This window comes from Lagopus leucura, unplaced genomic scaffold, assembly GCF_019238085.1.
Source record: "Lagopus leucura isolate 7727_CA_CO unplaced genomic scaffold, USGS_WTPT01 Super-Scaffold_100028, whole genome shotgun sequence".
In the NCBI taxonomy this organism is placed as follows: Eukaryota; Metazoa; Chordata; class Aves; order Galliformes; family Phasianidae; genus Lagopus; species Lagopus leucura.
Window position 1 is genome coordinate 3,625,039 of NW_024962279.1, and position 15,887 is coordinate 3,640,925.

Sequence of the window (15,887 nt, forward strand, 5' to 3'; positions counted from 1 at the left end):
GGCCCGGCCCACCTGGAGGCGGCGGGCGGGAAGGAGGAGGGGGAGCGTGCGGAGAAGCGGGCCTTTTCCTGCCGCCGCGCAGCAGGAAGCGCGGCCTCTTAGCGCCGCATTGTTCCATTTCCTCCCCGGGGAACTGCGGGGCACGGCAGGCGCTGCCCCTTCCTGCTGCCGGCAGAGGAAATTCGCCCCTGTTCTCGCTATCATCCCTAATCCCATTACCGCCGTGCGGTTATAAATACATCAGGCCCTTGTAACCCAAATAGCCGTGACTCGTTCGCGTGGAGCTGAAGTGAAATTCCGAATACGCGGAGCCCTCGGGCAGCCCTTCGCAAAAGCTGCCGGTCCTCACCTACCGAAAAGAAAAACCCACAGCGCTGCTTTAAGCCTTTGACAGACAGAACCGGAGCCCACGCTTAGCATAAAGTTTTATTTCACCCCGACCCGTGCTCTGTACAGTCTGTACACATTTTACAATTAGAAACCAAAGTCCCGTTTTCACCGCGGGGTAACCCACGTTGTTCCTTATTTAGGACCTCCATAGCCCTTAACAAAACGCGCATTGTAACAAACATGTTAACGGGACAAAAATGAACAGAACCAACCCTTTTTCCAATGGATGGATACGTGTGGTTTTTTAAAGCTTGCTTCTTTGTTGCTGGAGGAGGCAACACCAACCCAACACCATGCCAGCCCCTTCTGTACTCATCCAAACCCACCTCCCCTGGCAGAGGCCTTGCCCTCATTTACCAAAGGCATGAAATAAGACCCCTCTGAACAGCATACTTTGAGGGAGCCCTTAAATAACCTTCCTCCACACTTGCAGTGAGAATGGGCTGTAAATTAGTTGCTTCCACGAGGGTTACTTAAAAATAACAAATTTAAACGGAAGAGGATGGCAGCACTGTGACCTAAATGCTTGCTTTTTGCATGTTTTTTTTTTTTTTTCCTTTTCATAGCAACAAGCATCAAATGTCCTGGTATACATTAACATTTCCTCAAAACAAGCCCACAGGTATGATATCAAAGTGAATCAAAACACGTTGAAGTCTACATTACCTTCCAGCAGCTACTCTGGTTTCTAAGGCTTTGATGCTTAAGACACAGTAGGCCCCTGGATTGCTGTGTGATAGTAAATGTTGCACTGAATGAGAATAAAAGAATCCAGAAAGAGTCAATACAGCTATTTACATCTGCTTTTGTAAAATTTAAAAATCTCAAATGTTTTTGTATCTAAAAAATGTTAACGCTGAGTGTGCGTGTTAATTTCTCATTTCCCTCCTGGAAGCACAAGACAGTTTGAGGTGCTCAAACCTGCATGTGAAGGAGCATCCACACACACGTTAGAAAGAAAATGTTACCTTCAGAAACACTGGCAGTTCTAAGTCCAAATAAAAGCCATAAAGTGGTTTCTATACATCTTCAAAGTGCTCCATTTGTCTTCCAAGATCGTAAAAAGAGCAAACTACTGGTTCTCTGCAAAGAATAACAGCTGTTTCTCAACATTAATCTTCATGAAATAGGGTGTATGGATTGTTTTGGGGGTCCTTTTGTTCTTTGTTTTGCTTTTCAAGAAATGGATGAGCTGACAGTTGCACATCATAATTCTGGCTGACTTAGCATGCTGCAAATCAGTAAGTTCTGATAACTGCCTTCATTTTGGGTTGGTCTTTTTGTTGTGGGCTTTTTCTTTTTTAACTTAAAGCAACTGAGAACATTTCACTATGATGGCAAAGTGATAAATTCTGAGAGGCTTTTCACCAAAAGCAGCTTCTCATCATTTGTACCCTTTGCCTCCTTCTGTCCACTGAATACAGAAGCAGAAACAGTGTTCTCCAACACAAACGCAAAAGAAACCCCTCACAGTGGAGGCAACAGTGTGACAGGCCAAGAATTTAAACTGTGGAGTATTTCACACGAGTGTCTATCACAGCCACAGCTCTGAGATAAAGAGAAATATTTGCTGGCTGGAATGCAAAGAGGAGGAGGCAAGCTTCTTCCCCTGATTCTCAGCATTCCCAAGGGTCCAGTTCCGAAGTTTCCTCTGACATGACCCAAAACATGGCTAAGGATCAAGCCACGTGGATGCTGTTTGACCAATACCTCACTCAAGGAATGGCATGAGAAATACTTTGCAGCCACTGGAGACTTGCTTGAAAACTATATTAAGCAGCAATCCAGTTCTGTCTAAACCTTGCTATTTATATACCAGGAATGACTACATGAGAGCAGCAGCAATTCTTTTATTTAAAAATATATATACATCCAATCATCCTTCAGACAGCAAACCACTGCTATTTCATTACTAAAAACGATCTGGTCAAATTTTAGAAAAAACTCTTCTAAAGAACATTTTAAAAAGACTTCTCATTTGTCACTGGTCTATGAGAATATGAAGGGCCACTTGTAAATCTCATGCCTTTCAGTGCTGTCTCATGAGGTAACAACCATCTTTCCTGCTAGTGTTTTTGTAAGTAAAATGGTCCTTTTTTAGTAAAAACAGAAATACAGAGATAACTTATTTTCTTTAAATATTGCACAAATAATTTAACTGCAGACAGTAGAAGACATTTAAAGCATTGATTTTTGTCAACATATGAACTCTATTGTATAGACACACTTTCTATCATACACTTAATTCTCTTTTTTTTTTTTTTTTTAAACAAGACATTTGAATCCAGCATTTACATAAACAAATATCTACACAATCTGTTACCATATCACGTGAGGAGCTCCAGCAGGAGTTAGTTTTGTCTTTGTTTTAAAAGTTCATCTATCTGAGTCTTATACATGTTTTTCACATCCTCAAGATCCAGCCGGAGCTCTTCAGCTTCCTCTGCTTTCTCCCCATACATCTGAAGAATGGTATTGTACCTTTGATCCAAGTCCTGCAATAACATGTGGTTTGCTATCAGACCATCACTCAACTTATAGGCTTGCTGCTAGAACAGTGTTTTTTTACACTACTAGGGAAAATGAGCAGTGTCACTTTATCAAAGTGTGACTATTTTACAGTGGTGCACAAAGCAAGCTCTTCATGCTTTGATGCTCTGAATACAGCTGGATTTAGAGGACTAAAATATTTGTCCTGTTAACTATATCACCGCCACAGACGAATTCAGCCTCTAAATCGAAGTCTCATAAATCCATGCTGTTTATCAAAACATCTCCCCTACTAAAAAGATTGCCTTTATGTGGCAGAAATGACCTCTCACTAACTGAGCATACAATCCTATGTAAAGCACATGCTTTTAACAAGGACATTTTGAAAGTGACTATCAGTCATGAAGCAGGGATTACCAAGTTTCCTAATAAGCAAAGAAATCTAAATCATAATCATAAATGATTAGAGATATATTTTAATGTAAGTTGATAGAGATTTAAAAAAGCCTACTCTATCAGATTTACAACACGAATACACTTACCTTTAACTGTGCACGCAATTTTGGTATTTCCTTCACTTTTTCTTCAAGTTCATCATTTTGATTTGTTAATTTAACCAGTTCTTCTGCCATTATTGATCTAGTTTTCTCCAGGTTTCCAATTTCCAGCTAAAGGAAATGTTTCACAATTAGGAGGAAGAGATAATCACCTTTTTCATATTAAATCTAAATGTTTCAAAACACTAAGGATTTTTCATGAACTGGACTAAGAAATAGCATCTGGAGGAAGCACTCTCACTTTTTTCTCAGATCTGATCAGTGCTTTTTGCTTCATTTTGTTTTAGACAGGCAAGTTTTCTTGATAAGTCCTTGCCAAAACAAAAACAGGAAGCAACAAATGTTTCTCTTACTCATCCCTATCTACTTGGTCACTCGTGCAGTGGCTTTCTGAATTAACAGAACTGCAGTAAGGAGAGGAATCAAACTTTCTGAGTATAAAACCAGTAAAACACAGCAGACTGCATTAACACTTAACCTTAAAAGTGCTGCATTTCATCTCTATAAGAGTAACTACAGTACCTGTAGATGTGAGATCTCTCCTTCTCTTAGTTTTAACTGTGATTGAAGGTTTTCAATTACACTTGAACCTGCTCCCATCCTTATAGCATCATAAAGATTGCTCCCACCGGAAGCTGTTGGTCCAAATGAGTGATCATGAGGATCATCCTACAAACAGAAAAGTTAGACAACCTTAAAATCTCACAAGTAACCACTTTTAAATCCCCTCTCTCCTAACTTATTACGTCACTTAAAAACTACAATTATACTGTTGCTAAGCAAGCACTTCAATACTTAACCTTCTTTTTTTTTTTTATTTAAACAAGAGCTTAAGGTGAATATTCAGAGTTTGAGATAGCTCCTTACTGGCAAGTATTTACATCCTACAACTACCACTTAACTCGGACATCGACAGCTGTATCCACATGAAAGCAGCAGGCTTCACAAAGACAACAGTCAATGATGCAGCCTAGGGAGTGGGCATGCACCCTACACCAGGATTACTTGTGAAGATAAATCAGTGGTTTGACTTCTACCAGTGTTATTCAAACCTTCTAGCTGAATTTGGTCATGTGGACTCAGCAGCAATACACGTGTGTATCAGTCTGCAGTAAAACTGTGGTCCTGCTGTCTTCCACAGATGCTTTATAGTCATAGGCATCTCATAAGCAAGTTCTCAAGAGTCATTTTCAACATTAATAAAGCTTCCTGAAGAGAAAAAAAGTACATAAAAAAAGCCAAGATTACAGTTATACAATACCTGTGACAGAAAAGAGGTCTGAAGGCCTGCCATATCAACTCCGCTTATGGAACTAGAGCGAGACATAGTGGGAGTGCTTGAAACAGTTTCAACTGTAAATGACTTCCGATCCTTAAATAAAAAAGAAAAAGCCAACAAGGCAAACATTATCACCACTCAGCTACAGAAGAAAGTCCACAAGATGGTGAAAGACAGATTCTGTAAAAACAGACTGCCCTTCCCTCCTCACCAAGTAAAAAACATGAGTTCAGCGATGAAGAACTGTTGTGCTACTAACACTTCTAGTCTTTGCTTAACTCTTTAGACTTTTCAAGCAAAAAAGACACAAGTTGCAAACTACAACAAAATAATTTCTCTTTCAGTAGGCAAGGGAGATGCAGAAGCAGTTTTAGATGCCCAAATGCATCACAGGAAGAATAACATAACCCAAAAGTATGCCACTTTTTGGAGTGCACGTTACTTCTCTTCTTTTTCTTTCCTTTTTTTTTTTTTTGTTTTTTTGTGTGTGTGTTTCAGAAATTAACTCTGAGATTTCTTGTATTACTGTCATACCTTCCAAACAGACTGATCTCATTTACAGTCAGCATCTGAAAATTTAGGACCCTCTCTCAAGGATAAAGCTATTACATTTTGACACTAGAGAGAGGAAGTAACCAGCAACAGAAGCAGTTTCACTTGAATATCAACTGCTAATTAGAAGTTACTGACACTACAAGACTATTTTGTGACTCAAAGTGGAAGGTATGCAGTACATTACATACAACTATGTGAAACTCAGAACAGGAACTCAGTGGAAGCAATGCTAGCAGCCTAAGCAGAGGAAACAAGTAGCTTCAGAAGATCAGAATAACCAGTATGCAGTTTTGATCTTTCTCAGGTTAAATGAATTAGTACTCAAGACTTCCTTCAGCAAGTTTTACAAATTACATACTTCAGTCGAAATAAAAGGCAAGCACAATAAAGAAAAAGCCAAATTTCTAATGTGTACACTCAGAATATACTGTACTGCATTAAAGCTGCTTTGCTGCTTGCCACAGTTTTAGTTTCTAGATATCTAAGAGAATAATGATAGCCTCAATAAAACTGAACAGAAATGTCAAGCTTTGGTACCTTTTCCTTTGCTGCTTCTTGTGCAAAAATTGCCTTCTTTCTTTCCTGTTCAATCTTCATTTTCTCCATTTCTAACTGAGTAGTCAGCAGTGCCTACAAAAGTAAATGCAGGTTGTTAACCCCCTGTTGGCATAGGTATCATTAACAGCTTAAAGCTGAAGCAGACTTGAGATAGACAATACCTTTTCTTTCTTTGCATCTTCCAAAGTTTTTGCATACTCATCTTTGAGTTCTTCTAGTTCAACCTCATACCTACCATTGAAGAGGAACAAAAAGTCAAAAAATAAGTATTCTGTATTTACTTTTGTTCTGACGTTGCTGAGATAGAGTTCATTTCTTTCATACAGGCTTGCATGATACTGCGGTTTGGATTTTTGATTAAAATAGGCATGGTAACAAAAGAATGTTTTAGTTAATGTTGAGCAGTGCTTGCACAGTCAAAGACTTTTCAGCTTCTCATGCCTCCCTACCAGCAGGGAGGCTGGGGGAGCACAAAAAGCTGGGAAGGGACACAACCAGGACAGCTGATTCAAACTGGTCCAAGTGATGCTCTGTACCATCTGATGTCACGCTTGGCAATGTCCTTATCAGCACAGTCGCTTAATAAAAGCACGGCTTCAAGATGTTAAAACATTATGAAGTGCCATATTTCAGACAATCTTTAGCACGAAACAAAAGTACCCTCAAGAAGTTGGCTGCTTTCTTAAGAACTGGGTTTTTTGTTTATTTGTTTTTAAACAGTGCTATCAACACTCCGGGGATCGAAATCAACACTCAAAGATCCAGCCTGAAGTCAAAGAGCTGCAGCAGATGTTTCTACAATGGATGGTTTATTCCACTCTGCTTACCTGCTGTTCTCAACTTCAATTTTCTTCAATTTGTTTCTCTCCATTTCCACCTGAGCCTGGAGACGACTATTCTCTTGCCTTAAGCGGCTGTTCTGAGACTCAGTAGAAGACAGCTGAACTTTATTAGACATAAGCTCTTCTGTAGCGGCCCGTTCTCTCTCAGCAGCTGCTGCTAGAAGAGTTTGAGACTCACCTAATGTTAAACAAAAACAAACCAACACAGAATTTACCTTTTCTGCTCACACAGTTATAACGTGGGTCAATTATTTATGCATCAAAATGGAAGTTGAGGCATTTTTGTCAGTATTTTTGAAGCAACTATCTTTTTTTCCCTAAATGCCAGTCTACCTTCAGTGCCTCAGTGTTCATGCTTCTTTTAGATGCTGTAAGTACATGCATAGTGTAACACCTCTATCTTACAGTCCCGTTATCCTCTGTTTTAAAGAAAATCAGTGAGTTATGTACCTTGGCAATACAACCCACACATCCTTCCTTACAGGAATGCATTTTGTGCTCACCAATTCCGATTCACTCACTTGATCCTTGGGCAAACATTAAGCCCTTTTAAATTTACCTTCAGTTACTTTACATCTTCCAACAAGAGTCGTACAGCTCAGCATAAGCTACAAACTTCTTACCAAGTCTGTCAGAAAGGTTCTTTTCCAATTTCTCCCACGCAGAGGTTTGTGCTCCCAGCGTGGCCTGCAAATTCTCTATCTGCCTGAGAAGAGGCCGTGTAGCAGACGTAACACTTTGACTTAGTTCTTGGTTCCGGCTCTCTGCTTCCTGGAGTCTCTGAAATCACAAGTTCAATGTATTAAAGCATTAAAACCATACAGTGAATTTAAATGATATCACACAACTCATCTGAACACATCGTGTTCTAAAATCCTTTAGATTAAAACAACGGTGAAGTCTGCAATCCCAGCAGAGAGGTGCACCATTTTTGGATACATCACAAAACAACAGCCCACACACTTACATTTTCAAGAGCAGAAAGCAATTTATCCCTAATTTATCTCAGCATTCTGATACCTGAAGCTTCCTGAATTAATCAGCTTAGCAAATTATCAGTTCATACTGGCAGCACACTAAACACTGCAGCAAGACAAACAGTGCCCCTAATTTAGGTCACCTCTCTCCTTATCCTCCACTTACACATTTATGCATGATTCTGCTTAGTTTCAGCCCATACAAACAAATCCCTTTGTGCTCCAAACATAAGTTTTCTTTCCCCTGGGACACCATCACCACTTGAAGAACTTTAACAACAAAATATCTGAACTTTAAGACCAAGAAAAAATCTCTTAAGAAGCAGATAAGAGTCATTCAAAACTTATTAGCTAGAAATCTTAGAAGACAAACTTAATGGTTGCACATTGTCTCGTACAAGAAGAATAGAATTACATTTAAAATACTTTAAAATTATTATTTTGTTTTCAATATTAAAGGCAACATCTTTTGATCACACATTTTTATTGTTCTTCTATATGGGGAAAAACTGGGAATACAAAACTTCTCTTCCAGGATATTTATGACACATAAACATTTTGTTTTGAGAACCCTCCTTACAGATATGCATTGGCATTGCTTATTTGCTCGAATACCTGTTGTAGTTCACTGATTTCCTGACGTAAATAGTCTTCTTTTCTTGCAGCCTGCTGTTCTGCACGTTGCAGAGCTAGCCTCAGGTCTGCCACCTAGGTAAACAAGGTGCTGTCATTAACCTCTTACCAAACATTGCCATCTACTAACTGCTACAGTCCTCTGCTGCTCTCAAACACAGTCAAACAGGGTGTGTCTGCTTACAAGTTTAACTCTTAAGTTCTACATATGCACAGATAGACAAATTTGTTTATCCCAAAAAGCTGTGTCCAGTTAAACTTCTCAACCTTTGCATCGTGATATGAATACTACACGCTTAGCAAACAGACTGTCAAAGTCACTTTATTTAGACAACTAGTTAAAAGTCTGAGAAATTAGTTCCATCTTCTTTTGTGCCTGGTACCTTATGGAAGATGTACCTGGCACCATCCATACACACTCTGTTTGTTCAATTAGGAAGTTTCATTCATCATGTTTAACACACACCTGAATTGCCAAAGCTTCTTGCTGCTGCCGTGCCTCATCCTTGGCCTTCTCCAGTGCTAACCCAAGCTCTTCCTTTGCCTTCATTTCCCGACTCAGGGCAGCTTCTTGTGCCTCACTGTCCTTTGTAGCATTAGCCTTGTGAAGATCTGCAAGTTCTCTGTGGGAGAGAGAAAAGAAGTGAACAGTGACTTCACAAATAACTTCTTATATATCACTGCAGCATCTTGGAAGCACTGCACAAGAAGTAGACACTGAAACAGATTCTACAGTGGAATACAGACATACAAATATCTGCCTACTTGTATGCACTGTCAAGAGCTGCCTGGACACTTCTGTTCCGTTCTTCAAGGTCTTCCACTTCTGCTTGAAGCTTGGCAAGATCCTTTTCTTGTCGCTCCACAACAACATTCAGTTGTTTAATGCTGTCTCGATGCTGCTTCTCAAGGTCTTCCTTGCCATCAAGTACCTATTAGGGTGCCAACAAGAAGCAACAGACTAATTCCAGTACACAGCACAGGGTAGATCATGTCACCTGAGTGAGGACAATGACAAATGTGGTAACAGATACAGACTTAATTTACACAAAATGACTGAAGTGATCTAATATTTTGCCAAAATAGAAAGGGAAGAGAAAAGGTCACCTCCCCAGAACTCACTCCACCACTACAGTTTCACATACTTCCTCATGTTACGTCTTCAGCTTTTAAGATCTTGATTTGAGTAACAAATCGAAGTTCAAAAAAAAACAAAAAACAGCAACAAAAAAAACAAAAACTGGCCATGGTTTTTCAACTCAAAATTTAATAAACTGAATTTGGTCAGCCTGAAAATCAGCAGCACAAGTGCAACCAAACAGCAGGAAAGAGAAGCGACTGCAATTTGAAAGGACTGAAATTGCATCTCAGTGTTCCACTAATAAGAGTAGAGAACAGTTCATCAGCAAAACACAACAAGAAAATAAGTCCACCTACAGCTTCCCCAAAAGGCTGAACTAAAAAGCTTTTGTGAAAAAAAGCAAATCTCACCTGTTTTAAATGCTGCAACTCTTCTTCCAGTTCCTTGATCTTTTTGTTCTGCTTTGAGTTAATATTTTCTCTTTCTTTCTCCTTTGCTCTTAATTTCTTAATAGTGTTGGAATTGTGAAGTTGTTGTTTGGAAAGTTTTTCTCCTGAAGAAAACACAAAATTTAGCATCTATTGCCTGCTATTCTATGAATAGTCTTCAAATGATGCATTCTCTTTGCCAAGTAACAAAGGCTTTAATGTAAATACAGCACATTTCAAATCATTCTACAGATTTTACTTGTTTTTTTTTTTTTTTTTAATTCATACCTTCCTCCATCAATCCTTTGATTTGCTCCTCTTTCTCTTTCAGTAATTCAGCAGTTTCATTGGTATTAAGTCTAGTAGCCAACTCTTCTTTAACAGTCTTTACTTCCTAAATAACAGAACAAAACACTTGGTCTTTTAGTAGGATGTATTATGGATAAATTCATGGTTATGCTGATCACCTATTACTTTTCCCCTTCCATCTCCAAATGCTCCTCAAGAACAACAAAGGCTGGAAGGGATCTCTAGAGGTTACCTGATCCAACACTGTATTTAAAGTAAAGCTAAACTCGAAGCCAAATGGGATTGCTCAGAGCTGTATTCCATCAATTTTTAACACATTCCAAGGATTTGTTTCAATAAAAGCTGATTACCTTTTTAGCTGCATCTCTTTCTTTGCATGCTAGCTGGAGCTTCTTTTCAGCATCTGCTATTCGCTGTGCAAACTCCTCCTTAAGAGATGAAATGCTGCTGGTTTCTTCTTTCATTCTAAACATTTCACTGCATTTAAAATTAACATTTCAGAACGGTTTTACAGAGATGTGACATTCCAAACATTTTGCAGCAGTTTAAATGCTTTTAAAATATGTTTATGATTTTTACACACATCCATAAGAAGTACCAATCAAAGACCTTTATTAATCCACTAAGTTACCAGTGAAAGCAACAAGATGCTAAATAGGCCTTACGAGTTTTGCCCCTTAATCAAGTTATTCCCAAATAACCTCTTAATCTGTATCATATACAGGGGAAATGAATACATACATCTTTAAGTTAAGATCAATTTAGTCATTAGGTAATACCTTTGCATATTACCTGCAAATGTCTAGAATTCATATTTGATGAGTAAAACTGGCAAATTCAACTTTTCATTTTGCATTTTATCTTGAGTTAAATAATGAATTCATATTTTAGTTACAACCAGCCCTCCTACTGTGCTTCCACTGCCTGTGTTTTAGTCAGCAAATGCCACAGTAAATCAAGTTCATCTCTTTGTACCAGAGCAGTTTCCCTTAATAGCAGATCCCAGTCTTACTATAAGGATCTTTATTAACATCAAAATCTGACCGTACATCTGATTCCCATTCCTCACTGAAGCCTCTTTCATTGGCCCTCCCAAAAGAAGTTGCAGCCACAAGAAATAACAACTTTAAGAAATACTGTCACAGCACGTGCAAGCACTACTTCCACCTGCCCCAAATACTGCATATCCCTCACAGCCTCTGTTCTGGTGAGACCTAGTACATGTTTTACCATTTCACCTACTGTGTGCATTACAACAAAGTTACAGCTAGACCAACGCCTGTGTATACTTCCATACTTACTCCTTTAGGTTATCATAAGCTTCTTCCAGCCGCGCCTTCTCTTTACTTGTACTCAGTAACTGTGTTTCTCTCTTCTCCAGTTTCTCATTTAACGAATCAATCATCTGGACAGTGTTTTTTACAGATCAAGATTGGATTAATGGGACAATGAAAACACAGAAATAGCAGGTTTCCCCTTTCCCCTCTCATCATTCCCTCACAGAATGGCCAGGGTTGGAAGGGACCTCAAGGATCATGAATCTCCACTCCCCCACCACATGCAGGGCCACCAACCTCCCCATTTCATAGCAGCCCAGGCTGCCCAGGGCCCCATCCAACTGGCCTTGAACACCTCCAGGGATGGGGCATCCACAACCTCTCTGGGCAGCTGTTCCAGTACCTCACCACTCTCATAGCAAAGAACTTCCCCCTGACTTCCAACCTGAATCTTCCCTCCCTCAGCTGAAAACCATTTCCCCTTGTCCTGCTGTTATCTACCCTTTCAAAGAGTTGACTTTCAAACTTCTCAAGGTTTTCAGGAACATGAAGCTAGAAGATCACCACGCGTTTGCTACATTTACTCAGAACTGAGTCATTTCTAAACACAAGATTTCTATCCTAGAGGTAAAAACCTTTCTAAGAGAGCACATATGGCTCAGCTGAGCTCCTCGACAAAATGAGCAGCAGTTACATTTAATTGCGAAGCTTTTAAACAGAGCTGGTGACCTATAGAACTACAGCTGATGTTAAACACTCAGACTAACACTGTGCTCCTCATCCCACTCTTTACAAAGTCAAGGAATGATTCACATTTGAAGAGGTCTCTTCTGTGAAATGTCAATATTGGATGAGGAAAACAAACCTTCACACGGGTGTGGAGCTGATAAAAAAATCATCTAACATCAGATTTTTGAAAGCTAAATAGAGGGAAATAACACAAACATATAAAAACATAAAGAAATCAAACTGATTCTATTAATGAATGGCATTACATGGTCAGGGAAAGACAACATTTGCTGTGGTCCATTAACAACTATTCAGTGCATTAGGAAAACTTATGCAGACTTATGTAAACCTAAGGAGATTCCATGACTGTGGAGTTTCCCTAAGGAATTTGCACTGATATTCTCTACAATTTAAAGAAACAAAAAAAGCTTTCCTTAAAATGCAAATCATGTTGTGGCTGTATGAGCCCCATATGCAATTGTTTCTCCCTTATTAGCATTAGAGACAGCACTGGTATGGCAAACATGCCAGCAGGACACAGCCAGGAGCAAGGCCTACCTATGTCACATACTGTGCAAAACACTGCCTGAAACAAAACGCAGAAGGAAAAAACAGAGTAAAATGTGCCCAGGCATGCTGGAATGTAAAGACAAGAACAGAAGGGCAGGAAGGTGACAAAGGAAATGGGCCAAATAAAACAGTGCAGAAAGCTCAAGTTCAGCCTTCCACACAGGAACAAGTAAACGTGAAGGACACTCCATCTATTTAAACTAGCCATTCAAATGTCTCCTATTCAATATGTATGACTTTCTTCTCCATTTAATGCCTAACAAACCTTTTTTTTTAAAGTACAGATTATGTCTAACACATGAATTTATCTAGAACAAAGCAATTTACACTGCCACTGACCTCAAAGATCACAAGTAATGCTACTGCAACGTAATCAGACCTTGACAGTTTGCAAACCTGGGTGAAAAAATGCTTGCAAAAAAACTCCCCAGTTTACTGATGAAATACTAAAGGCTTGCAGTTTCACAAACCAAATTAAAATACCTCAAGAAATCTCTTCCAACTCCCACAGAAAAAAAGGAATTTGTATTAATTTAATCGGTTGATACATTTGACTTGTCAGTACTTCCTGTTTGCCTGCACCAGACACAACTGAACGGTTTGAACTTGAACGGTTGGACTGGGTGATCTTTTAGGTCTTTTCCAACCTTAGTGATTCTATGATTCTATGATTCTAACTCTCAACACCGGTAACTGAACACAAGCGAAATCCAAAATGATTTGACCAGAAATTTCAGCAATATTTTTCCACTGCAGAATATTAAATAATTATCTACAATTAAGTTCATTCGGTATTAATCAGTTCAGCTGAGGTAAGGCTAATATGTCTAACACGAGATGACGGGAGATCAGCTTGGAATCAGGTGTGTTTGCAAAACTTCTGTGCTTACCTTTTTAAGCTTTTCCATTTCAGAGTCCCCTTCCAGCACCTCTCCATCAGCATTGGGCTGAGGCTCAGTCTCCTCTTTCCCAACCTGTTCCTCAGTTTGCACAGCAGACACCAAAACATCTGGCTGCTCAGAATTAACAGGTGTTGCACTTCTCCCACTCTCTTCCATCTCAGCTTCCTCAGTGTGTACCACAGGACTGTCATTCACATCTTCAGATTTACTTTTCAGGGTGGCAACTGTTTCTGTCTTTGGCGCAGAAGGACTGATAGCAACAGATGCTGAAGCACAAGCCTTGCCTGATAACTCATCATCTGAATTTATTTCACTTACACTTCTACTATCTAAAGACTGTACACTAAATGAATCTATTCTTTCAAAGGCATCAGAGGAGCAGCCGCTTTCGGTCATTTTTTGAAAGTCATCCAAACGATTATAGTCTGCACAGGCAGATGTAGATAAAAGCTGAAATGATGTCTGCATTAGATGAAGACTGGATTTGGAATCTGCAGCTTCTTGTCTTGAACTGACTGAGCTCTCACTTATTACACTTTCATGGTCCAAAACTTCAATATCACTAGTTGTGGATGTTCCTGAGGAGAAAGTGCTTATTGGGGGTGACGGTGTATTGCTCTGCCTGTCCTCAGTTTTTTGTTCTTTAGTTTCCAAGCCCACATCTTTTGTACCTGTATTAAGAGGCTGTGAGTTGCTACCCAGTGCATCTCCAGTTCTATCTGTCCCCACACTGGATTTTTCATTAAGAGCATCCTCAGGTTCTTTCAAATTGAGAGCAGACGCCTTTTCGTCAGCAACTTCATTTGTGCTTTCTTCACGCTCAGCATTAGATTTAAGCACAGAATTCTCTTCTGGTTTCTCCTTTGAGCTATCAATGTTTTTCAAGTCTGCTAGGCCACCTACAGAGGAATCTTTTACTTCTGCTTCTGTAGTCACCAGTACTTCCAGCTGACTGAAGTGCTGAGGCTCTTTTAAAGTGCTTTTCACCTCCTCCTTGGGTCGCTGTGATTTGGCCGGAGGTTTGGACACCACTGGATTTTTCTGTATGCTCTGAACATCCGTTGGAGAGAGAAAGGCACTGAAGAAGTTTTCAGATTCATCTACTACTGTTCTCCTCACTGGTTTGGTGATTGCAGTTGGTGATACTGGCTGATTCTGTGGTTCTGTATTTGAACTTAAACCCCAAGAAGAAGTATCCCATCCTCCACTTATAAGAGAATTTGTTCCTGAAACAATTAAAAAGCACAAAGATGTAGACCAAGAAAAGCTCGAAATTATTAATTTTTCAATCTCTTATACAACTATGCAACAGGTTCAGAAGAAAAGTTTTCAGCATCATATAAAGCAAATATTAATATGATCACAAACAGCATCATTTTGGTTAACACTTCTTACCAAAGCTTGGAGCTGATTTTTAGACAAAATAAAAGAAGGAAGACAAAGTAATTCAAGGACTTAAGGTGGACCGAGACACCTCCAGCAAGTAAGAGCATCCGAGCAAAGCAAACACGCTCTCTCTCCATCTTAAACAGTAACTTGAGCAAGGCCTGAAAGAAGCCATACAAAATTACGGCAATAACTCCGAGACAGAGGATTTCCAAGAGGAGAGGGGCAGGGGAGATGAGCCCACGTAGGGTTCATAGGGTCCGGGAAGAGGGGAGGCCGTGAGGGGAGCCGCCCCACGCACTGTAAGCCCAGGCCTCGCCGCTGCCCCGCTCACCGTCGCCGTAGTCGGGGATGACGGCGTCGGGCCAGGGGCTCTCCTCGGCCTGGATGTCCAACACCCGGTCGATAGATTTCTGGGCTTGGGTCAACGCCTGCTTGGCGAAGCTGGACAGCTGCGAGGCGTTGAACCAGCTCATCCTCGGCGCCGCCCGCTCCCGCTCGGAGGCGGCAGCCCCGGGCCACAGGCGAGGCCGCGGCCGCGACCCCCCGGCCCGCAGGGCCCTCTCCCCGGCAGCAGCGAAGCCGGCGACCCCGGGCTCGGCTCCGCGCCTGCGCGCCCGCACGCTCCACGTCGCAAACAGCCCTCGCGCAGCCGCCAGCCGGCCCTCCGACACGTCGCGCGAGGCGGAGCGAGACCGAGCGAGGCCTTCCGCCTCGGTACCTGTCATGGCGGAAGGAACATCACGTTTACTTCCGCCTCGGTACCTGTCATGGCGGTGAGGGGCCGCTTCCGCTTCAGCGCTTGTCACCAGGAGGGCTGTCTGTGGTTCCTGGAAGTGTCGCGGCCTGCCGGGCCGTCGCTGCCTCTTCTACCGTCCCCTCCATCTTCCAGACATACACTGGAGGCTCATATGCACTTACCCC

At 40.8% G+C, this 15,887-nt stretch overlaps 1 protein-coding gene across 1 annotated transcript; it reads right to left on the minus strand.

Moving 5' to 3' along the window:
* Positions 1 to 413: 413 nt before the first annotated feature.
* Positions 414 to 15,478, minus strand: TMF1 (TATA element modulatory factor 1). The gene is made up of 17 exons (XM_042880920.1): positions 15,298 to 15,478; positions 13,566 to 14,803; positions 11,401 to 11,504; positions 10,450 to 10,576; positions 10,079 to 10,184; positions 9,773 to 9,915; positions 9,047 to 9,213; positions 8,748 to 8,904; positions 8,264 to 8,356; positions 7,295 to 7,451; positions 6,657 to 6,849; positions 5,991 to 6,060; positions 5,809 to 5,901; positions 4,699 to 4,809; positions 3,960 to 4,106; positions 3,423 to 3,548; positions 414 to 2,885 (listed from the first exon to the last, which is right to left on the minus strand). Exons 1-17 carry the CDS (start codon positions 15,437 to 15,439, stop codon positions 2,742 to 2,744), a joined length of 3,318 nt encoding a protein of 1,105 aa, XP_042736854.1. The 5' UTR covers positions 15,440 to 15,478; the 3' UTR covers positions 414 to 2,741.
* Positions 15,479 to 15,887: the final 409 nt, after the last annotated feature.